This window comes from Lissotriton helveticus, chromosome 12 (genome assembly GCF_964261635.1).
Source record: "Lissotriton helveticus chromosome 12, aLisHel1.1, whole genome shotgun sequence".
Lineage (NCBI taxonomy): Eukaryota > Metazoa > Chordata > Amphibia > Caudata > Salamandridae > Lissotriton > Lissotriton helveticus.
The window spans coordinates 14035240-14060420 of record NC_136073.1 but is presented as its reverse complement, the minus strand read 5'-3'; the positions used below and the strand labels follow the sequence as shown (position 1 = coordinate 14060420).

The 25181-nt window shown below is 44.4% G+C and overlaps 1 protein-coding gene across 2 annotated transcripts in view; it reads right to left on the bottom strand.

The window, feature by feature from the left end:
- SPMAP2 (sperm microtubule associated protein 2) overlaps window positions 1-25181 on the bottom strand; it is a 71218-nt gene that overhangs the window by 42516 nt on the left and 3521 nt on the right. The window contains exons 2-5 of one of the 2 annotated variants that reach the window (XM_078669081.1): window positions 21992-22218; window positions 10861-10919; window positions 6898-6955; window positions 6262-6388 (exon numbers count right to left, since the gene is read on the bottom strand). In XM_078669081.1, coding sequence (XP_078525207.1) covers window positions 6262-6388; window positions 6898-6955; window positions 10861-10919; window positions 21992-22080 — 333 coding nt within the window. In that variant the 5' untranslated portion in view covers window positions 22081-22218. The remainder of the gene's footprint in view (window positions 1-6261; window positions 6389-6897; window positions 6956-10860; window positions 10920-21991; window positions 22219-25181) is intronic. The other variant, XM_078669082.1, reaches the window with a different exon arrangement.

Below are 25181 nucleotides of genomic sequence, written 5' to 3'. Positions count from 1 at the left end.
TGTAATTAAATGATACTCTTCCTACTGCAAACAGGAAAGGTCATTAGCATCAACATAAAAACACGACCTACTGTACAAACTTCTGTGAAATGCGGGTCATACTTCTTAAGAAGAGTACTTCTTTTGAAGTAATGTACTACTGTGGTCAAGGTTTCAAGATGTTTGGTTGTGTTATTGTGCAATAACTCAAAAGAAGCATTTTTCAAATTCCTCATCACCATATAACGTTTCTTTACAACCATTACTGCCCACTCCTCGACCATACACTCAGACATGACCTTTCTTTTAATGCCCCACTTTTTTAGGAGTTTTAAGTACAAGAAACAAGGTGCTTTGAGTAGAATACTTGCTGGGAAAAGAGAGTGTTTTCCTTATTAGGTCTCGCGCCTAGCGTTGCAGTGCGTAGCGCGAGACATTTAGTAGGTAAAATTGGGGTTTCAGAAGCTGACCTAGGAATGGCACACGCACAAGTGTGTGCTTTTCCTTTTGTGGCATGCTATTGGGCTTTGCGTGCGTGTTTTTTTACCAAGAGAGCACGCAATAGGCCAAAGGCGGGCGCATTGCTCCGCCCACTTCCTATTGGTGTCTATTACGCGCACCGGCCGTCATGTGGTTTTAATTATCGTGCCCAGACACGGGCGCGATAATTGAAACCACTTGTCTCGCTGTGGCGGCCGCGGGCGCACTACTTGCGGGAATGTTTTTTTTTTTGGTCCATTTCACAGGGAAGCAACTAAATGAAAGACCACAAGCAGCCGTATGCGCCTGGTACCATGGGTAACGGCAAACGTAAAATACGCAAGGCAGCTGCTTGCTACGTTGCTCGGGGGAACACACTCTATTATCAGCCACGACTACACGGACGTCAGCGCTTCTGCGAGTTGGAGGTGGTGCTTCCGCATGAACGCCGATTGAGCCTGATCTGTGCAGCCCACCAATCCGGATCAGAAGCCCGACATCAAATTCGCCTGCAAACCTGGCAGCATTTTCCCAGCGATACTGGTGGAGAGGTATGTACCCGCGGGTAGGAAGAAGGCGCTCTCATCACAGTTCATCTCTACTATAGTGTTACAGACTCGTTTTTTGTTGAAATAATTCGGTATTTCCCCCGAGGCCCAATGCTGTGCGTCCTCTGCTCCGTCGAGGTTTCAGCCGCCCACACTGGGGCAGAACTACAAGTGAAAGCAAGGGCGTCCGTGAACTGGGGGCGGACACGGGGGGCCATCCTTTTGACTGGACCTCTCCTTCCCGCATACTTCCGCCCCCGGACTCTGAACTATTGTTTTCACCCTTCTTGCTGTTCTAGCTTCGCATTTCGATCCTTTGAGTGCCCGTGCATTCACTGAGACATGCGGGCCTGCTTGCGTGTCAGGTGACCCTGATGTTACCTCCCACAAGCCAAATAGCGCTTTCTGGTCAACCAGCAAAGGCGGCGCCTTAGGGAGCCATGAAATGTTTGAAAACAAGGAGGATTTTCGCGTGTATTATGGAAGAAGTGGGGCGGGTGTCAGTTGTGTACTGGACGGTCGAAATGCAGAATTGTAACACTGTGAGCTGTCTAGCTCAGGCCACAACCAGGTGTACCTAGCGCATGGAAGTTGCAACGAGGAGCACTGACATTCATGGTGCTAGATGAACTGACCTCCCAGAAGTAGGGTACTCCTTCAGAGTGGTGCAAAGTTTTGTTTTCTCACCTACAACGTTTTATTTTCTCACCTACAAAGTTCTGTGTAGTTCCTTGACTTATCTTCCCCCACTTCCATGCAAAGTATTTTTTTTTCAAATTGCAATGAAGTTTTCACTCTTATGGAACCCGGATGAAATGGAAAATAAACGCAGAAATCCTCTCAGCCTTTTGCCCAGTTCTGCTATGTCAGAAGTCTTCTGCAGCAGACTACTGAGACGCGCATTTCATTGGGCCGAATACTGCCAATGTGGGTGCTAGTGTGGGTTTGCGCCAAAGATGAGTGGCCAATTCTCAAATATACCGCTATTTTTCTTAACACAACTTGTAAAATTTGTGTGTGGAAGAAATGAAGCGACAAAGAGCTAGGTTTCCTAAGATAAAAATCTTTTTCAGCATTTACTAAGCCGCGCATAGTCTGAATTGGGTGGCTTTTTAAACAAAAAAACATTTGCAATGCAATAGGTCTCGCATTTTGTGAGAGTTTGAGCTGGTGGCATTGTAAATGACAATGCCTTTTATTTACGTGTTGGTTTTTAAAACATACATTAAAGGCAATGTCGTTTACAATGCCAATAGCTTAAACTCTAGTTGTTTTTGTTAGGCCAAAACAGGAGCCCACCTCGGAACTTCAAAGTGGGCCGCTCTCACCGTCCTGATTCATGTTGAGCCCTTTCCCCACCCACCGAGCACAAATGTAGTGTTTCTCTCACTCCACCATTTTGGTGTGCATGGAATGAGGCATTATCCGTGCCGTTATTTGAAGAGGGGGAACATTTAGTCCCTTTTCTACAGGCAAATCGCCAGGGCATACCTTTGCGATCAAACTTTAAAAATGTTTTATATTTCTGTTATTGCTACCGTCCCCTGCGCCTCGGCGACTGCCTGCACGACCCATTCCCCCTACCTCCATTTAGCAGAGTCCGCTCACATCCAAAAGAGGCAATTTCTTGTTTGGCCAAGGACAGGAAAGAGGAGTCGAGCTGGCATTGATGGCTGGCATGCTCTAAGGGATGGGATGGAGTATTGTGCACTTGACTTCAGAGTTTCCAGCTTCTGGCACTCCTGTACTGCTTAGGCAACATATGTTTTGTGCAAGAAAGATGCATGTGTGCATTTACATGACATGACATGGATTTTGTCTGCGCTTGCCCGTGCTGTTTACCTCTGTAATATTATCCGGACTTGTTTTCTTTCTACAGCTTGTTCTTGTTTATCCTGTGCCCGCTACTTTGGTTCCTGTCTCTCTCTCTCTCTATATATCTTTCTCTTTACCTCCATCTAGTGCTCTAGGCAATTCTCCGTGCTCCTCCATCGTGTGTTCTCCAATTTACTCATTTAGTCTAGCATCTTCCATTCTGTTCTTACTTATTATGGGCTCCTTTGTGTGCTGAATGAACTTACGGCCTTCCATATATGTGTCCCCATTCCTTTATCTCCCATGCAAAGCTCCACACCACCCCTCTGTGCTCTCCATCCAGTGTTTTCACGTCTGCTTTCTTGTCCATCTTCTACTTTCTTTAATCCAGTTCTCTCTCCAACGCAGTGTTCTCATGCCCTTTGCTTCCCCAACACGTGCTCTCCCATTTCATGAACTTTCATTGCATTCCGTACTTTCCCATCATCTGCTCTGCCTGTTTTTCATTTCTGTGCTCCCCCACCCTGGCCACACTACACCACCCTGTGACAAAAACTCTTTGCTAACAGGAATCTCACTTCCAATAAAAACAAATGGAAATATATGTTCAGCTGCAATCTTTCTCTTTATGATTGCCTTAAGGGTGCAGAAGTTTATGGAGCTAATATAGGTCCCTTTACAACTCCACAGGGACACCTAGTAACAGCCTGAGGCACGGCACCCTTTCCTTGGTTTGTGGAATTTTTTTTATTGCTGCTGCGATATTTTTTAACAAAAAGAAAACATTCGCATTTGCACCAACAATAGCTCAAAGATTCACTAATGCGAGACCTTTTGCATTGCACATGCTTGTTTGTACTAGCTTGTTCCTTGTGGGAACAGTTAGGACAGTATTATGCTTTTGTGACAGCATTTCAAGGCAAATCATCGTTGAGAGACAGGCTGCAAGAGCTAACAATGTGGCACCAGCCAGGGGCAGCTAGGACTATCTTGTCAGACTTGCCGCCTATATGCTCCCCACATTTGTATTTCTGCTGAACTACGATTGCTTTTGAAGCTCCTCACCACGGTATTGCATGGACCGGACTGAGCTGGAGGAGTATAAAGTGTACCATGGTCGAAGGTCTCCTTTCAATGGCTAAAGCATTTCCCTTCAAGAAATAATACAGAATTGTTACCTCTGAAGAATAAGTTATTGCTGGTATTTTCTTTCCTGATGAGCACTCGATCTTGCCACATTTAGAAATATTCCTTGATGTAAGATGGGATCTGGAAAGCTCCCAGGAGCTCAGGCCTGGGTCATTACTTGGTGCTGCTGCAGCGCCAGCCATGGATCTGCCGTGGCGTTAAAGCCAGAAGTGTCATCATAATCTATAAAGGCAGTTCAGGTGATCACTTCCACAAAAAAGGAACATGGAAGGGAGATCTGAAATCTACCAGGAGATACAGCATCCATAGGACAAAATATTGCCAAACGTTCAATGATTATTTTGTCTGATGGATACTTCTTCCGACAGACGCCTTATCGGAAAGATTCCCCTGAAAGGAGGGTTTGAGGAGCACCAGGGTATAAACCAAACTAAAGATTGTCCAAAACCAACCTTACTGCCCAACGCAAACTTTAGGCAGTTACACTATGAGTGGCTCTGCTGCAGAGGATTGAGATGGGCACCTCTACAAGGGAGCAGACACCGCTGACCCACCCTTCGTGGAGTGACTCCTTGTCTGTTCTGGAGGGTCAGTGTGAACCAACTAAAAGCAGAGTTCGATAAAAAAAGATTGCCCATCCGGATATCGTCCTCTTCCTTAGAAGGGGGTTGTGGTAGGAAAAAAACAGGCAACTACATAATTTTAGGGAGGTTAAAAGACACCACTTTGAGTCAAAAAGACACTTTTAAGGTAACTTTATTAGTACCATTTCAATGGAGTCATCAATCACACGGTGAACCAAAAGGGAGAGTGGAGATTAACTGGTTCCCTTACTCATGGGTGATCCCGGCCAGTTAGCAGGACACAGGGGCAATCCCAACTGGTAACCAACCAGAGACGAATACTTTCCTGCTTATTAGATCAATAAATTACAAATCTCCAGTCTTATGAGCATCAGAGATGACAACGAACTACACATCTGGGCAACGCTGCAGGGGTCAGTCTGAGGTTCCTGGCCTCCAGTATAAGTGCCGGAGGGGCAAGTGTAGCCCCCATAGGAGCCTTAGTGGAGGGATGCAGTGGCTGTAGTGTTTCGAGCTGGTCACAAAAACTTTTTTAAACTAATCTGTCTTCACCTCTGTACAAGAATGCCCCAAGATGTGAGCTAATTCCATGATAAACCTGTTCCTACAAAGGTGGTAGTGAAGGCTCCAGGAAATCACTCAGCAAAGCATCCAATCCACATTCTGAAGTACTGAAGAGATGCAGGTGCATATTGACGAGACTAGTAAGGTACCTGCTTCTCCATGATCATCTTTATCAAGAGGTGGATAAAAACCTGGAAACACCGGCCCTACTCTGGGTACTTACAATCCGGCAGATGTTTGGGGTATACTAACTTGTATTTTGCGGAAAGGCTCATAGTCAGAGACTTCCACTACAACCCTCATCTATGGCGTTTTCAGAATTAGATCTCATCGATCATCAGCCTAATAGCATGGACTGGTGCCGTTGGCGCTGTACCTGACTTTGCAGACACCCTTCTCAGTGCCAAAAGGTGTCTGGGGATGTGCATAAGGCAGCCTTGTGGGATGGATGGATTATTCTTGTGCTTTCAGCTCTTTCTCTTTTTTTGAGTCCTGAGAAGGAGATCTTGTGGATCTGGGATGGAGTACGTGGACTGCCAAGACAGAGGCCTCGATTTAGATGGCTCCTCCCGGTGGAGAGGCATGATCAGTTTTGCAGTTCATTCCCGGACTGGTTTAGGATGCATGAGGGCACAAAAGTCAAAGGAACTGCAGCAGTATCTGACACCAAAACATTACTTGGATGGGCCATGAAGGTCACATATGGACATTAGCCTCAGATTGTAGGAACCGTGTTTTAAAAGTTAATGGTTCCCGTGACAACATTCTGGGAGAGGGAATAAATGAGAAAAACATATAAAAATTGTTAGTAATTTCGCAGAAGGAACCAGATTACACTGTTGTGTAGGTGCCTTTGTGGAGATGCACCCTCAGGTCTAGCAGTGACCTGGGGCTGGGGGGGGGGGAAAGACATGTCCCTGGTGCTGCAACTGTACTTCTAAGAGCTTAACGAGTAACTAGTTGATGACTTTTTGTCCTGTCCAACAGCTGGAGATACATAAAGAGGAATTAGCAAGAACTATCCAAGAGACATAAAGGGGAATTAGTCAGAATTTATACTTGTTATTGAGACCAAGGGTTGGCGAGTAGAGGAGGCAAACTGAGGGTACAGAACCAATGTTACAAACATCTGGAATACGTACAATGCTTTGAACGGGACGATCCTGTTTCCATTCCTTGCTGTGTGTTTTTGGATGCGCCAAATGCTCCACCCGAGGTGACGGGGCAGCAAGCATAGCTGAATGGCTCACAGGCCACGTGGGTGACAATCTGATAAAAAATAAATGCAATAATAGGTCATTTAAAAGAAATGTAATAAAAGAGAAAAGAAAATCAGAAGAACTTTTTTGCAAGAGTTAGTTAATTTACCAAGCGGGAAGAATAGACCAATGGGCCGGAAGTCAGAAGCACTCCAGATAAAGGGACATGAGCTTTATGGGGTGAGTAGTGCGTGGTTGCAGTAAATATTGAATCTGCAGAGACCGTAGAAGTAGGGTTTGAACAGCAAAAGAGGCAACAGGAGAAGTGTTGACATCACTGGTTGGCGTACTGCAAAGGTGATGACTTCAGGGACTTCACGGTATCGTAGAGAAAAATGGGAAAGAAGTGTTGATTGCAGGGAGGTTATCACACTTTGAGGGTTAGAGCAGAAGTACAGACTTTAGGGAGCAGGGCATTGCAGGCGGGAAACAAAGTAAACAGAAGCTCTGGACACTGCTTTAGCACCAGTCACAATGACCACAGGTTGAGTACATTCTTTTCAATAAATCTTGCCTCACCTGTCATTCTTGTTGATTCTTTTGGGCCGTGCCAGCTCTTCTTGCCTTGCGGTGACAACTGCAAAATAAAACTAGATTGGTGAATTAGATATTTCACTTCAGACAACACTTCAAATGAAAATACCATTCCTCTCCTTGCTACAGAACTATTATATTGCGCACTCCCAGCATCACATGTCATGTCTATAGCAAAGTAAAGTTCTGGGAACTGGGCTCCAATCCGAAGGATAATCCTCAAGCTAAGACCTACAGACCCAATCGAAGAGTCACAAATATAGAGTTTGTAGTGACCTCAAAGCTAAGGTCTGGATGCAAGGCCCGCAGTCCAGCGAGAGAGAGCTTAAGCGTTTAGCTAACAAAACACAACTCTAGAGCCACAACTCAATGTCCCAACAAAGGGCTGAGGCTCAAGGCCCTGGCTCAGAGTACACAAACTGAAAGAGACTTCTGGGTCCTTGTTGGACTGCCCACCGGGTAAGGAGACCTTGTACTGGGTCTGTGGACCCTGCAGTTGGTCCAGCAAGAACACACAGGAGTCTGTGAGTTCACTTATTCAAACTGTGGCCCACAATAAAAAGATAACATAGGAAGCCAGCACTTGGCCATCCAATTGGCGTGCGCAGAACGGGATAGCTGTCCTCGGGAAGATGCTATTCACCACAGGTGTTGGCTACCTGGTGCTGGTTGGGCACAAGGCCATGGCTTTTGACCTATTTATGGATTGCGGAAATAACCATTACTGGTGAATCAAATCATTTTTAGGTGGTGCTGTGTAACCATAACTTCACTTGAACTATTTGTGTTTTTACAAGATAATTTTAGTTTTTTTGTAACATATGTTAAGGTGTTTTAACCTTTCCTAATCATGACTTCGCTTTAACTGTAGTTCTTTTGGTGAATTCCTTGTTTCATGCTATATCACATCCAACCTCAATTAATGTATTCCCTTTGCTACTTTGCACAGCCTTCGGGCGAGTGGAGGAGGGTTGGCCGCAGGGCCTGCCTGTGCATCTAACCCCTGCTGTGAGGGGTCTTTGATAGCCAAGCAGGCGTTCCAGCTTTTTTTTTTATAAATTACTATTTTAGTTTTTAGGGGTTCATAAATTCCAATGTGAGTTTGCAAACCTTATGCAGGCTTCATGAAAACTGGCAAGGTGCCTGTGAACCTGGCCGTGGGTGTGGAACGAGACATGGTACGTGAAAACTGGTGCCTCATTGCTGGTTCACAAACTTTGCTGTAGGATCCACAAAGCACTTGGAAAAAAACCTCTTTTTTGCTGTGAGAGATGGGGCCCCTATGGGTTACCCTTACCTGGGCCAACGAGTAAAGTGAAGTGTCCCACTCCTCTTATGGCTTCTTCACTTTTTTTTCAGGGCATGTAGACTGAGCCCCACATGCTTAAATGGGGGCCACATTTCTTTTCTATTATGGCCAGCCAATGTGAGGCTTCCGGTCCATGGACCCAAAATGAGTTGATGGGGAAAAAGCTTCTGCATCGAAAAAGATTTCTTAATCTTTTTCATTTGGGTCTGCAGACAGTCTGCAGACCACCCCACAGACTAATGGTTAAGATATCTTCCCTTTTAAGTCCATATAACATATTTTTGTAGCTCTAAAGTGTGGTATAATTCTATTTTTTCTTTTTGGGAGAGCAAAGAATCCTATGGAGTTAAAATGGGATGTTACTTTTTTATGCCGCTCCCCTAAAAGATCTGCATGAATCTTGCAATACAGAACCAAAAGGGAATGGCATTTTTATTTGAAAGTTTGTGCAGAGTCATCAGACGGTGCCAAAGACATTAAGAAAACAACAAAAAAATGATTTTCAATAGTAACTCTGACTCAACCATAACTACACACTAGCTATTGCCATTTTATTGGGGGGAAGGGTTGTAATATATACATCTACACATACATATAACCTTGAGGTGTTCCATTCAATGAGCACTGCTTTCAAGATCATCGGATCTTAGTTTGTTAATAATTTGCTATCCACTGGCAGAAAGACATGCACGTTTTGCATGCTTTTATCTTTTATAGCTTCTATGAATTCCAACCATTTTAGCCTTTTGTATTTCTCTCATTTGCTCTCGTTCATATCTCTTCCCTTGTGGCTGCCTTTTTAATTTTGACTAGAGCTGAAACTCCTCTTTCTACCTACTCTGCCCTGCTAGCAAGTTATGGGAATCATTGTCTTATTAATGTAGCCTTTTCTGTGTAACTAGCTACTACGTCCTTGCATCATTTTGCACCAGAGCCATATTTCTGTTGGTATAAAATATAGTTGCCTCAGAGCCATTGGATTAATTTGGGGTCCTATGTCCCTCTCCCTCTTTGACAGTTTCCCACCTTTGGACCAGCTTGCGGTGTGCTTGTGTGAGAGCATGTCTCCTAATCACAGCTTTTTACTATTCCTAAAGGACCTCTGACTTCTACACCAACCCCCTCATTGTACTAAAAGTACCTAGTTGTGGTCTCCCTCCTTGCTTCTGCCACCTCCTTGTCTTTGAGGTTCTAGTCATTTCTTTCCCTCTTTGTCTTGTATGGGTCAGTGCTTAGCTTTCGGATATTCCCTTTGACTTCAAACCCACTCCAATGATTCTCGGGAACTCCTCACTGCATGCAGGGGTTTAGAGGTGGGCAACACAGTAATAAGAGTACTGGCAACTGCTGGATCCCTCTGTCGCATTACATCTATCAGTTTGAAACCCCTCGCAAACATGGCCAATCTTGTTTGGTCTCCCCTTCTGCTTGAAACCCAACTTGTTCACATCCATCATATCCTTAAGGTCGCCCCTACAATGTGCACCGTGTGTGGGATGTCAAGCAGTATTTGGCCTACTGCTACCAAAACTCAAGCCTGGAGTGCAAGGGGATGTGGACACTAATGAACATGTATGCCTGTTTTCCCAAAGAATCTGTAACCCGAGTAGCAGACATTTGTGTGTGTCAATGTTGTCAAGATTGTCAAGGGAAGCCTTTCTCACCAAAACACCACCACCCTCCACGACCCCTCCATAAATCCTGCCATCGCCAACAACTTCTCAAGGAATTGCCACCCTGTGCCTGGCATAGGCGTCTCTTGTAGGAGTACTACATCCAGCTGTTCTCTGCCCACTTTTACAGCAGGAAAGCATTTAAATGTGTGCATTCTGTTGTTTGCACAGGGTGTGCCTCAGTGCTCTGAGCGAATCCCATCTGCCCATGCACAGGTTCTCATTAAAGAAGCACATGCACAGGCAGGTCCGCAGGGAAGTAATCTACACATTTCATGACCCCACTGGGCCCTTAGTCAAAGCATGGGAGAGCTCCAAGGTCCATCAGTCTATCAAAGGTATCATGTGGGGGATGGTTAGGGCAGCGTTGGACCTGCCCTCCTATGCGAGTAGGTAGTCGAGCCTTCTTCCAAAGAGAAGCAGCTGTGCACTTGCACAAAGCAAGACCACCCCTGCACACACTTCAAGCATAGGAGAGGCCACACTAACTTTATGTGAGCATGTACACTCAGTATTGACCTCTTGCGGAGACCCTAGAAAGACCCCAACATTGTTGAGGTGCCACACACATGGTATGACTTTTAGTACATGCACAACGTGTACTTCTAAGTGCGAGGGCTCACTGTGTAACTTTTAGTTGAATGTGGTGAACAGTGAGTGTGAATTTGCGCATATGTGTGTGTTTGCGCATATGTATGTGTATGTATGATGCGTTTGTGGGTGTACACATTCGTACAACAGGACTAATAAATAAGGCCTGCAGTGGCTGCTCAGCCACTTGGTAATTATTTTCCACCTCAATGATCTGCTTCTGATACTCAGTCTCTCAGACCTCGCTCGCTCGCTCATGATGCTCATCTCTGGTCTGTGAATCAGGTATTGAATCTCATTTACAACACCTGAGGTGCTCCCCCCTTCGCCATGTTACCAAAACTTCCGGCGGAGCAATCTATTCACTCTCCCTACCTGGAACTGTTATTTGTTGGGGTTTCGGAGGCAGCTTATCCAGCCAATATACGGATTTTCTGAAATTACAAACAAATGACATCATCAGTTAACCTGTAGTTTTACATCCTTAGAGCACAAGCTGTCTCAAAAACTGCCTCCCCGCTGTGTTTCTAAATCTATGCATGAAAAATTGAGCGAGACTTCAAACGAGTGAGCTTCTCTATCCTTCCTTATATTGCACGTCTCTTTTCTGGCCATCCATCCACTGCAGGCCTTACTCTTTCGGAGTGTAGCTTACCCTAAGTCACATGTCTGTCTGCCTTTCTTTCTATTACTGTATTTCTGCAAACATCCCTCACCTCTATTCACAGATCCCAAGCTCCCCTTTGAAACCATAAGCATGAAACCTAACAATAACAAATCTCCTCCAGCCTGTCTATTCACCGCACAACCAACGGCCTGAACTCAGATCCCTGACCGTCACACTGATGGTCACACCTAGCTCCTCTGAATGCAATCTATAACAGAAGAACTAGACTAGAGGGTCTAATGGTGCCTTGGGGAAAACACCCGAAAAATCACTAACCACTGAATTAACCACTAAACTTGGGTTCCAAAGAGCTATCCCTGATGAGGAGTTCACGCACTATATGATGGGTAATGCTTCCATGCCTTGTCAGGAGTAGCAAGTGCTATATTAATGCAATTATAGGAAAATACACCTGAGAATCTAGCGCCAAGTGCTACCAAGACGTGTGGTTGGCACCTGGCAAAGTCAAGAGTTTCCTATATCTCACCCTCCACACATTGTTATGTTTTGGTTCCTGGTGACAGTGCTGAACAACAGTCCTGTTATCAGAATGCTGCTACATCTGTGGGCTTCTCCCTCGACAAATGCATTAACATTGACTCTCAAAGTAACTTATTGAACAGAATGTCACAATTTCAACCAGGAGTTCTTTGATGTATCAAACTGTTACTCCTGGATCCAGAATTCAAACAATTGGTTTGTGGTTAGTATACTCACACGTTGTCCTACAACGCTGCACAAGTGAACTCCTGCAACTTTTTGTGCAGACTAATGAGATGGTTCATAGAAGAAAGACCCCTTTCTTTGCCTTCCTTGTGGATTATTGAGACAGTCCAGAGAAGAGAGTCTCCTCCCATAAACGTCTGTAAGTATTTATAAAACAGCACATAAAATAAAGACACCAGTACAGTGTGGATATCTGTACCATGGCCAAGGAAAAACGAGGATGTGCTTAGCCTCCCATGTGGCTAAGTAAAACATTCAATAGAAGACACTTTGTGTGGTGTCCAGTGAAGAGTCCATTGAAGAAAGGCCTCTCTCCCAGCCTCCAACGTATGGTGAGGCTTGCTGGGAACATAATCTATATGGGACAAAGAAGATGAAGATGAGAGCCACCTTCCTCACCTTGTGTTGTTCGGTCCTCTTCTCTATCCTGCCTCTTTTAGTCTCTTCTGGGGCCTAATGTGCCTCCTGTAGCCCCTGCGGCACCGGGCCCTCAACCCTTCAGAGCTCCATTCAGCTCAAGGCAAATGCAGATCTGTGAGATACCGGAGATTTGTGGCCTCCTCATCCCATTCTACTGAACCTCTAGTATGGTCAACAGACATTCCACTGAGAAAAGACACCGCCATTACATTTCTTATGGGAGAACGAGAAGATATTCCACAGTAGTAAATCCTCGGGTGCTAAGGAAGACACAATTTCGAAAATTAGACATTCACAAAAATAGATTATCCATGTACTAACTAGACACCAAGGGAACACCGCACATATGATAACATGACTCCTACCAAAGAAAGATCAAGACTCTGTGAGAAGTTAGCCTGGCATATGATGTCCACTAGTTCTAGTGGGCACCTTGCACAAGTCTAATCGACCCTTATTGAGGGTGGTTGTAAAGTCAACCTTATAGAAAGCTATCCTAGTGGTAGTATGAACCAGCAGTCTTCAGGCTAAGACTTCAGTAGGCGAGTTAAGCAAGTTGTTTTACCATATATAATCCCTTGAATACCAAATGAAAGGACACCACACAAGGTATATATCAAATATATATGTATTTAATCTAAACACAACCCCTCTGCACTCTTTATGAGGTCGGAGATCAAAATACAATACAAGTCACACAGTTAATATACGATAAGTTGCACAGTATACGTTATGCCCTAGGAGCCTCACAAATCATATACTAAGAAAGTGGTATAAGTACCACGTGAGAGTTAGAAAGCAGGCCTGGGGCCTGTGGAATTGCTGGGGCTACACTAAACAACCAAAGGTTAGGAAGGAGGAGGCCCACGGGAGACGCGTGCAGTGTCTAAACACAGACGCGAGATACCATTGACTTACTATGGGAAACGAAGAAGTTACAAATATGCCATTTAAGGACACTTCTGGATGGTCTAGGATGGAACCCTTTTAAACTAGGACACTTCGAGAGTCAAAACCCACGGGAGCACCAGAGTACTCGTGTTACCTCACCCAGGGAAGCCTGGTGCATAGGTGTCTTTTTGTGTCGGGTTTTGTCGTCGTTTTCTATGGAGAGCTGCAAAGAAGTGCTGCAGGCGACCAGAGGAAAAGTGTCCGGGTGGATCTAGGGTGGATCGGAGATGTGAAGAACCTGAAAGCAGAGGGGACAGAGTCTGGGTCACTAGCCAGTGACCAGGAAGGTACCAGGCGATGTCGGTGCTTGAAGGTGAAGAAGGTGAGTTTGTCTCTTCAGCCACGAGGTCCAGGAGGCATGGAAAATGACCAGGCACTGGATTCGAGCTGTCCCACGATGGATCTAGATGACTGCGGTGTGCGGTGTCGGTATCCGGATTGGACCCAACAAGCCTTGGCAACCGCAACCCACGCAGGATGTCGAGATTGGCTCTGTTGCAGACCAGCAATGTCTGTGGCGCTTCTCCTTTTTAGGGAAGCTGGAGCAAGCCTGGAGCAACCAGGAAAGCAAAGTAAATTCATGATGGCACCTTCAGGGGGCTCACTAGCCAACGGGCAAGGAACCGGGAAGACGCGTCGAGCTCAAATGCAAAGACGGGGCCCACGGGACACTCACGGAGTGTGGGGGCCTGGGCTTCGGTGCAAATTGTGCTCGGGGCTGGGGCTTCTCGTACCCCAATGCACAACTTACTGAGGCTTCAGGAAAGGAGTGCAGGTAGCAAAATGCAGGATGTCCAAGATTCCCGGTCCCACCTCTCTCGTGTCCACCACAGGTCTCAGCTTTGCTGTGGATGTGGATCGGGTCAGAGAGGCCTGGAAGTCCAGTTCTTGAGTCACAGAGTCTTCGGGTTCCAACGGGAGCCTTGAAACTGCAGACCGGCGAAGTTGCTGTTGGTGCCTGTTTGCACAGGGTGGTCACTCCTTGACCACAAGGGAGATGTCTTCTGTCTTCCAGTCAGAATGGAATGTCGAAGGTCCAAGATATGTCTTTCAAAGATTCGTCCAGGATAATCTAAAGTCCCAGGGACACAGCTCCTATACTTATACTAAGAAAGGGGGCTGGATTGGTTGTATGATTAAATGACTACTTCCTGAACCACGACTGCCTGAACCACGACCTCCTAAACCAGTAAAGTTTAAACAACGATCTTTTCTTTACAACAACTTTTTTTCAACGACTTCCTGTACAACGAAATTTCTTTAATTAGTCTTTATTTGTGGGGGGAAAACCCCCCACATCCCCCAATAATCCCTTATTAGCGTGTTTATATGTTAAAGTGTTTTTACTTCAAATTAAATACAAATGTTAAACATCTCTTTTTATAAATAATACTCTTATAATTAATTATAAGTATTTTAAAAATCATTTATTCAAACAAATGACCTACCTTTTAATGTTATTGAATTCCATGCTTGCTTTTCCTTGATGCCATTTCAAATGTGTCAGCCATAGAGTTTTTACTCGCGTCGAGAAGAGAAAGGCTTTACCACAGTGAAATGCTAACCAACAGTGCCATCTACTGGCTTCAAAAGGTAAATTCATTCTGAACATTTTAAATGTTTTAAGTCGTTGTTCCGCAAAGTCGTGGTTCTGGACTTCGTGGTATGTGATTCTTCGTTGTTCAGGTAAGTCGTTTTTTGATCTTCGTTGTTTAGGATGTTTCCCGGCTGGATTACCTGACTAGGTCCCTCCTATGGGTGGACCTGAGAAGGGGGTGGTTATACCCCTTTCCCTTTGTCCAGTTTCGCGCCAGAGCAGGGCTGGAGTGCCCCAGCAACTGGTTTGAACCGGACCACGCATGGAGCACCTTGTGTGCCCCAGGCAGTGTCTCAAAAAGTATCTGCTGATGCAGCCCTCCCTGCCCCAACACACAAAACCCCTGTCTGGGGAGGTGCCAGCACCTCCTTGGACAGGAAACCTATTGTCCAGGCCTCCCCTGCCGGAGTTTCGTCCTGCAACAGGAGGTCAGACTCGTCTCTGTGGCAGCAGCAACAGTTTTGTGAAGCTGAGGCTCAGTTTAACTTTAACCGGGTAAACCAGTAACTACATGTCTTCTCCCTCTAGAAGGGTGGAATGCTACCCCGCAGCCAGAATTGACAGGGGTAGTATTCCAAAGTGTTTGACAACTTACACGACATGCTTTGATAAAGCCAAACCAAAATTAGTCTTAACCGCGAGGATTATAATGCACTTAAGAGTATATGGTATGGCTATATCATAGAACAGCTATATGGTGATGGTTCCGAAAGTGGCAGAGGGGCTCAGCTCATGCTAGGGCACCCTCTCACATAAACCAAGTACTATGCCTCCAGGATTGTCGAGGCCTACCATAGGAGTGGCTTATAGGTGTATATGTGTCTATATATAAAGGTAGATATAGGAATACTATATCTAAGTAAGGGGTGATTACACCACCCTACCCAGGCTGTGTGAACAGACCTGTGGTGTCATTTTCAAAGGCAAACCAGGGGTGGCACAATGCATGCTGCAGCCCCTGGTAGGCCTAAAGTGCACCTATGCCCTGGGTACCTATGGTACACTATACAGGGGTTCACAAGGGTGACCCAGTAACCAATCTGGTATGTACCTAAAGTACATGGAGTCCATTTTATAGAGAAAGCAGATAGTCTGGGGCCCTGAATAGCAGGGTCCCAGGCCAACTAAGTCGAAAACCAGCAAAACACCAGGAAAAAAGTGGGGGTAACCATATAGTCAGATTCCACCTTCCTATAGACTCCACCAAAGATAGACACGGACTGTGATGAGAAGACCTTCAATAAAGGAAAATTCCTCTTGTGCTAACTAGACACACTGAAAAAAGATCCCTTGTGTGATGATCACAAACCCACCAAAGGAAGATGGTTCATGTGCTAACATAAGACCTACCAAAAGAAGTTTGTTCATGTGCTAACCTAATTCTTACCAAATGAAGATCGTTCATGTGCTAATATGAGTCCTACCAAATGAAGTTCGATCATGTGCCAACATGAGTCCTAGCGAATGAAGATCGTTCATGTGCTAATATGAGTCGTATCAAAGGAAGATTGTTCATGCGCTAACATAAGTCCTACCAAATGAAGATCGTTCATGTGCCAACATGAGTCCTACCAAATGAAGATCGTTCATGTGCCAACTGAATCAAACGAAATGAAGATTGTTCATGTGCTAACATGAGCCCTACCAAAGGAAGATTGTTCAAGTGCTAACATAAGTCCTACCAAATGAGGATCAGTCATAAGCTAACATGGGTCCAACCAAATGAAGATAGTTCATATGCTAATATGAGCTCTACAAAATGAAGATCTTTTGTGTGTTAATGTAAGTCCTACCAAATGAAGATCGTTCATGTGCTAACATGAGCCCTACCAAAGGAAGATCGTTCATGTGCTAACATAAGTCAAACCAAAAGAAGATCGTTCATGTGCTAACATGAGTGAAACCAAATGAAGATCGTTCATGTGCTAACATTAGCCCAACCAAAGTAAGATTGTTTGTGTGTTAACATAAGTCCTACCAAATGAAGATCGTTCATGTGCTAACATAAGTCAAACCAAATGAAGGTCGTTCATGTGCTAACATGAGCCCAACCAAAGGAAGATTGTTTGTGTGTTAACATAAGTCCTACCAAATGAAGATCGTTCATGTGCTAACAGAAGTCAAACCAAATGAAGGTCGTTCATGTGCTAACATGAGCCCTACCAAAGGAAGATCGTTTGTGTGTTAACATAAGTCCTACCAAATGAGGATCAGTCATGGGCTAACATGAGTCAAACCAAATGAAGGTCGTTCATGTGCTGACATGAGCCCTACCAAAGGAAGATCGTTTGTGTGTTAACATAAGTCCTACCAAATGAAGATCGTTCATGTGCTAACATAAGTCAAACCAAATGAAGATTGTTCATGTGCTAACATAAGTCAAACCAAATGAAGATAGTCAAACCAAATGAAGGTCGTTCATGTGCTAACATGAGCCCTACCAAATGAAGATTGTTCATGTGCTAACATAAGTCAAACCAAATGAAGGTCGTTCATGTGCTAACATGAGCCCTACCAAAGGAAGATTGTTTGTGTGTTAACATAAGTCCTACCAAATGAAGATCGTTCATGTGCTAACAGAAGTCAAACCAAATGAAGGTCGTTCATGTGCTAACATGAGCCCTACCAAAGGAAGATCGTTTGTGTGTTAACATAAGTCCTACCAAATGAGGATCAGTCATGGGCTAACATGAGTCAAACCAAATGAAGGTCGTTCATGTGCTAACATGAGCCCTACCAAAGGAAGATCGTTTATGTGTTAACATAAGTCCTACCAAATGAAGATCGTTCATGTGCTAACATAAGTCAAACCAAATGAAGATTGTTCATGTGCTAACATAAGTCAAACCAAATGAAGATAGTCAAACCAAATGAAGGTCGTTCATGTGCTAACATGAGCCCTACCAAATGAAGATTGTTCATGTGCTAACATAAGTCAAACCAAATGAAGATTGTTCATGTGCTAACATGAGCCCTACAAAAGGAAGATCTTTTGTGTGTTAACATAAGTCCTACCAAAGGAAGATCGTTCATGTGCTAACATGAGCCCTTCCAAATGAAGATTGTTCATGTGCTAACATAAGTCAAACCAAATGAAGGTCGTTCATGTGCTAACATGAGCCCTACCAAAGGAAGATTGTTTGTGTGTTAACATAAGTCCTACCAAATGAAGATCGTTCATGTGCTAACAGAAGTCAAACCAAATGAAGGTCGTTCATGTGCTAACATGAGCCCTACCAAAGGAAGATCGTTTGTGTGTTAACATAAGTCCTACCAAATGAGGATCAGTCATGGGCTAACATGAGTCAAACCAAATGAAGGTCGTTCATGTGCTAACATGAGCCCTACCAAAGGACGATCGTTTGTGTGTTAACATAAGTCCTACCAAATGAAGATCGTTCATGCGCTAACATAAGTCAAACCAAATGAAGATTGTTCATGTGCTAACATAAGTCAAACCAAATGAAGATAGTCAAACCAAATGAAGGTCGTTCATGTGCTAACATGAGCCCTACCAAATGAAGATTGTTCATGTGCTAACATAAGTCAAACCAAATGAAGATTGTTCATGTGCTAACATGAGCCCTACAAAAGGAAGATCTTTTGTGTGTTAACATAAGTCCTACCAAAGGAAGATCGTTCATGTGCCAACATGAGTGAAACCAAATGAAGATCATTCATATGCTAAGATGAGTCCTACCAAAGGAAGATCGTTCATGTGCTAACAAGAGTCCTACCAAAGGAAGATCGTTCATGTGCTAACAAGAGTCCTACCAAAGGAAGATCGTTCATGTGCTAACATGAGTCCTACCATAGGAAGATCGTTCATGTGCTAACAAGAGTCCTACCAAAGGAAGATCGTTCATGTGCTAACATGAGCCCTACCAAATGAAGATTGTTCATGTGCTAACATAAGTCCTACCATAGGAAGATCGTTCATGTGCTAACATGAGCCCTACCAAATGAAGATTGTTCATGTGCTAACATAAGTCAAACCAAATGAAGATCGTTTATGTGCTAACATAAGTCAAACCAAATGAAGATTGTTCATGTGCTAACATGAGCCCTACAAAAGGAAGATCTTTTGTGTGTTAACATAAGTCCTACCAAAGGAAGATCGTTCATGTGCCAACATGAGTGAAACCAAATGAAGATCATTCATATGCTAAGATGAGTCCTACCAAAGGAAGATCGTTCATGTGCTAACAAGTGTCCTAACAAAGGAAGATCGTTCATGTGCTAACAAGAGTCCTACCAAAGGAAGATCGTTCATGTGCTAACATGAGTCCTACCATAGGAAGATCATTTATGTGCTAACATAAGTCCTACCAAAGGAAGATCGTTCATGTGACAACAAGAGTCCTACCAAAGGAAGATCGTTCATGTGCTAACAAGAGTCCTACAAAGGAAGATCGTTCATGTGCTAACATGAGCCCTACCAAATGAAGATTGTTCATGTGCTAACATAAGTCCTACCATAGGAAGATCGGTCATGCGCTAACATGAGTCTTACCAAAAGAAGATTGTTCATGTGCTAACATAAGTCCTACCATAGGAAGATCGTTCATGTGCTAACATGAGTCTTACCAAAAGAAGATTGTTCATGTGCTAACATAAGTCCTAACACAGGAAGTTCATTGATGTGCTAACATGAGTCCCGCTAAAGGAAGATTGAGGCTCCACCAAAGATCAGTCATGTGCTAACCAGACCCATCAAAGGAAGCAGTCTTTTGTGCTAAACAGATATCAGCTAAAGATGATTCCTCTTGTAGCCTCATGTCAACTAGAGTGCTCATCAAAAGAAAAGCCTTGTCACTAACTAAAGAGATGCCTCGCAAAAGGCAATCACTGCCATAGCCTTCTCATGTCCAACCAAACACCCCAATGAACTGAGACCCATCTCTTCCTCCTAACACCCAATGAAAGGGAGAACCAAAGGGAGACTCTGGTTGTATGGATCTGAGATCCCACTATATGTAGAACATCTTTGTGTGCCGTTGGTATCTCACCAAAGGTAGATTGTTTCCAGTGCTGAATTTGTGCTAGAGGATACAGGTGGTGGCACCAGGAGTCGCACTTTAGGCCAAGGACCTATTTTTCAAGACCAGACTTTGAGTCAAAGCAAGAGAGAGCAAGGCAGAAAAGCCTGAAAGGAGTTAGGGAAAGATGCGCTTTCATGAAGGGAGAAAGCTTTGGTGAAAATGAATCTGCTAGAGTGAAAGAGGAGACAGGAAGCGTAGGGTACAGGAAGAAAAAGGCATGAAGGTGAATCAAGACAAGGCATAATTGAAATTCATTAATACCAACATTTGGCAGCACCACAGCGAGCTCTCAAAAAAATGTGTTCCCTGTACTTTTTTTTAATACAAATTAAGCACTCCTGTTCTTGTTTGTCCTAAAGATTCCACTAAATTTCCCATCACAAGAAGAATGGTCTTGTGCCGCTGAGATCCCCCTACGAATGGAACATCCTCTTTATACGCCATGGAGATGTCATCTGTAGCAACGGAAGACGCTGCTCTTGTGCTATTGTCCCCTCCCCAAATAGAGACACTCCACATGTGCTATTGGTTCGATCCCCAGCACCATGTGACTCTGGGCAATAGCCCGCTTAATCTTCCCGACGGCCCCCAGCGCCAGGACACATCTCTGGAGGTATCTGGGCGCTTTAGGAGGTAGCTGTGAGCTTTACAAATGCTGGTATTTCATATTTATTTCATTGTAACGCCATAAAGGAAGACCACAGCCATGTGTGATTGGCTACCCAGCAACCCCCATGACAAGACTCCACCCAGGTGGTTTGAGAATCTCGTAACGCAGACCAACTGTATTTCCAAATGGGACACCATCTTCAACAAAGTGAGATCTTTTTGTTAGGTATTTGAAGACCCCGAGAAAAGGGAGACCCTCCCCATTTGGCGTGAGGATCTTACCCACTCTACCAAAACTAGGCCCTCATTATGTATTATTGGGCCACCCACTGAAAGGAGGCCTTACTCATATGCTATTGGGACCACACCAGTCAGAGAACCCCTTGCATGCCACTGAGAGCCAATCAAAAGGAGCCTTTCCCTGCATGGTAGTGAGCGTTCATCAAGGGATAACCCCCCACCAACGGAAAGCCTCTTTTTATCCTTCCACAGAAGGAAGTATGTAATAAGCAGGAGTTCCAGTGCAGACAAATGAGTGAAAGTTTCCTTAATGGCTTAAAAACTGAAAAGTTGTCAGTGCCCTTCTTAGCTATTAATACATTCCAGTTATTTTATAGTTTCTTTTAGCAGCAACCTTAGAATGGGGGAGGGTTAGCATATGATCCTCAGGCCCAGAGTTGCAAGAAGACAATCTCTGGTAAACAGCGAGCAGGCTGGGCACAGGCTGGGGCTGGCGAACACCCTCTGGAGTCGAGAGACACATGGGTATTACTTACACACTACATTTGCAGATAGACTTAGGGTGGGACATGTGCATTCCAGAAAAGCCATATCCAAGAAAGCATGTAACCTTGTGTTAAAACAGTCACTACCAGTGCTATGAGAAGGAGACATGGTCTTGGGGTTAAGTTTTTAGTTCTGGACCTCAAAGTTCTGGGTTAAAATCCTGACTTAGGTAGTTGACCGAACAAACTGCCTGATCCCTGTGTTTCAAACTGTAAGTAGGTATAATGCACTGTCTAGGGTGCTTTCATGTGCTGTCCCACTCTTCATTTTGACTCTCCCTTAATTATCACACCTTCTTTCTGTAAGCTTCTCCAAGCGGACACTGAAAACACAATACTTTTTATGTACAGAATCTCATTTCTAAATGTTTTTACAAAAAACATTTCTCTATGAAGCATGCCTCAACTCTTATAAGAAATGGTTTTGTAATATCATGTGCCTACAATACTAAAAAATGAACGTACAAAGGCCAGATCTGCAGTAAGCCCATCTCATACTGTATTGGTTTACACTGCAACCACAAGGAGATGATGGACGGAGTACTCACCCCCAGTCACAGATCTGGGTTGAATCCATCATCGTTCTTTAGCTCACTTCGCCACCTCAGTTCAGACCCAGCCTTGGTTTACGCTGTACCCATCACTTCTAAAGACACCGCCTGGTTATCTACCTCCAGCTTACAAAACAAACGACTAAATATACACTCACCTTGGTTTAAACTTTAGGAAATCGACTTTTGGTTGAGAAAGAAAGTCCAGCCTGCTTTCGTGAGGAACGTCAAAATAGGCAGCGGCCATGGGGAATCCACGACAGACGGAGCACGCAAGGCGAACAGCGCAGGCTGGTGGGCTCAGTTCTTTCACACTACACTCAGCTTTACGTCACACGAGTAGTCAAGCAGAGTTCACCACAGTTCTTCACGCAATATCTACCTGCTAGGGAATGAAAGAACATGGTCTTACAGAGTGGCAGCTTGCAGTCCTTGGAAGTGGTCAGGTGTCATGCTTGCCTTGAACTCCAGTGAGTGTCTGATTTCTTCTAAGGTGGATCCCTCCCATCGATTAATGTGCAGTGAGTGTCCCTGTATGTCAATAGTTTCCTCCAATGCTCCATGGCCAGCGTTTTGCCCTGGGTTTCCCTTCTTCCAAAAATGTTATCCTATATGCTGAGGCGAGCCCTTTGACATGTGTGCTCCATACGCCAAGAATGACCATTGAAGTGCCATGTTCACCATTTGACCAGAGGTGCCCCCTATGAAACAGATTACCTCCAATATGCCTGTGCCAGCTTTTACCATGGGTACACCATATGCCAAGAATGACCTTCAGTATGTAAGAACAAGTGCGAGACTGGCAAGAGAAACACACTCACTCTCTGATGCTCACTTACATTTACTCATTTGGACTCATTCTCACTTACTTACTCTCCTCTCCTTCTAACTCACTCACTTTCTCATTCACACTCACTTGCACTCAATCTTACTCTCACTTGCTCACTCATACAAGCTCACTCTCACTCAGTTACACTCACTGGCACTCACTCTTGCTCACTTACTTTCACTCATACACATACATACTCACTTCCTCCGCACACATTCTCTCCCCCGCAAGCATGCACACTGTTGCTAGAGTTTTTCCCACTTAAATTCAGCTGCTTGCGCCGGACCATTCCAGCTCCTCGGGGGCCTCCAGCGCTGGATAGGAAGAGCCCCTTCCTGCCTCAGGCACTGAAGCAGGAAACTGAAAGTGTGAGCTTGCACAGTGATACCTTGTGCTTTTACATCTCGCCCTCTCCCATCTTGTCAAAGCTGTGTGTGGTTCATGAGGCTCCTGAATGTACACTTCCCTGTGACGTGATGGGAAAGGGTGAACGTACAGGACGGTTGATACTACAGGGCGGAAAGCGTAAAACACCAGGGGCTATCTGGGCCCTGGATAATCCGTCTGAGGACTGGCAAAGGCACCTTCACCGTTACAAAGAGTTGCTGTAGGTGGCACTGGATGTTGGAATAGTATAATTTACTATTTCAACATCCAGTCTGTGCAACAGTAGGGAAGGTGTTGGATTATAAATCCAACACTTTATGCCCCTTCAGCAAGTTGTTGTAACAACCGTGTTGTAATAGTTTGCGATGTATCGCTAGCGATGTAAAGGATGTCTCCCATTCCCTACATGAACCCCCTTCCCCCGCCCTCCTTTTCATTCATTTCAGGTCAGGCCATTTTCTGCTCTTTTCTTCTCTCTCCACCCCTAATCTTTCTTTGCTGTTCTCCCCCATTCTTAATCCTTTTCGCCCTTCACAGGTTCCATTCCTTAAATTCTATTTCCCCTTCCTTCATCCTCCTTCTTCTCCCATCCTCCCCTTGTTCCTAATTCGCCAGCCTCTCTTTCTTGCCATTTTTAAATTCCTAATCCTTCTTTTCCTTTACCCACCCCTCTGACTGTGCTCTCCTCCTTTCAATACTTATTCCTTCCTGCTTTCCTCCCCATCTTCAATACCCAAACCCCTCTTCCCTTTTGTGGTACTGACTTCTCTTTCTAGTCTACCTTGATGACCTGTTCCCCCTTCCTTGTCTGCAGGGTTAGGCTGAGATAAAATGGCTGCCTTATAAATTCTACTAAAATCAACCCCATATTAGACTGAGCTAGCCAAGCCCACTCCATGAAGCTACCATGGTCTGCAAAAAAATGCCATACAGTACCCAGAAGCAGTTGTTCAACTGTTGGAAATCGGGCTTATTCGTGCATGAAAAATGTGGGCTACGTCCTCAGGGTTGTTTCAGATGAGGACGTCTCAGACCTATATTCCTATTCCTAAAACCAGAGCCCTAACGTCCCAGCCTACTGACAGGGCTGGTGTGACACATGGCCATAATAGCCAGTCTCCTAAAGAGCCACCAGCCAAGGGTAGCAACCTGTGCCTCTCGAATTATTAAAATGATACAATTGCTGGAGGAAGAGCTGGCAAAATGCACCTTTGCAGAGGGTGCCATAAACTTGGAACCAGAGGCTTTCCTCCTTTTTCCCTTACCATCAGTCTTTGAACTGTAATTCTTACGGCCAAGATATTTTCTTAATGAGGTTGTATTCTGGGCTCTATAAATGCACAAATATAATGCAGTAATTCGCTACTGCTAGGAACCCCTACCATGTTCTTTGGCTCACACCCCTCTTCTCCGCTGATCCTCAATGGTCCATCTTTGTCCTCTTCATTTTGTCCTTACTGCATATTGCCCTCTTTGGCATCTCCTTCCCTGTTATGCAATGTTCACCTCTCTCCCTTGTTCTTTCTTCCTTGCTTTTCTTCCAGTTCCAGGGCATAGGTAGTGGTGGCCTGATATGATGTTATATTATGTTCATTTGTATAGCACACTAATCACCATGGGGAGCATCCAGGAGCTTGGATAGGTGTATAGGTGTGTGGCTCCCAAGGTGCTTATATGAAGAGCGAGGTCTTCAGTTTCCTGCGGAACTCAAGAAGAAAAGAGGAGGCTCTGATCGGTGCAGAGCAGGAATATCGACGTAGAAATATCGAGGGACCTAAGTATCGCTGTAAAAATATTGTGAAGAAATATCGACAACAGAAATATCGTGGACAAGAATATCGACTGACAGGTAATTAATATTGATTTCAAAAATATCGATGTATTAAATATCGCTTACAAAAATGTAGTTGTCAAAAATATCAAATTAATAATAATGGTATGTATTTTTGTGGTTTTAATGGGAATTGTTTGTCATTTTATTATATGTTTTAAAATTTTAGTAACTATTAATTTATTTTAAGTTTAGTTTTGTGTTTTTAGTTCCTTAGCGGGTTGTGGGTTTATAGGGGAATAGGGTGGGAAGTAATTTAATTATATAACATTTGTAGAATAATTAATGTGTTAATTGATGA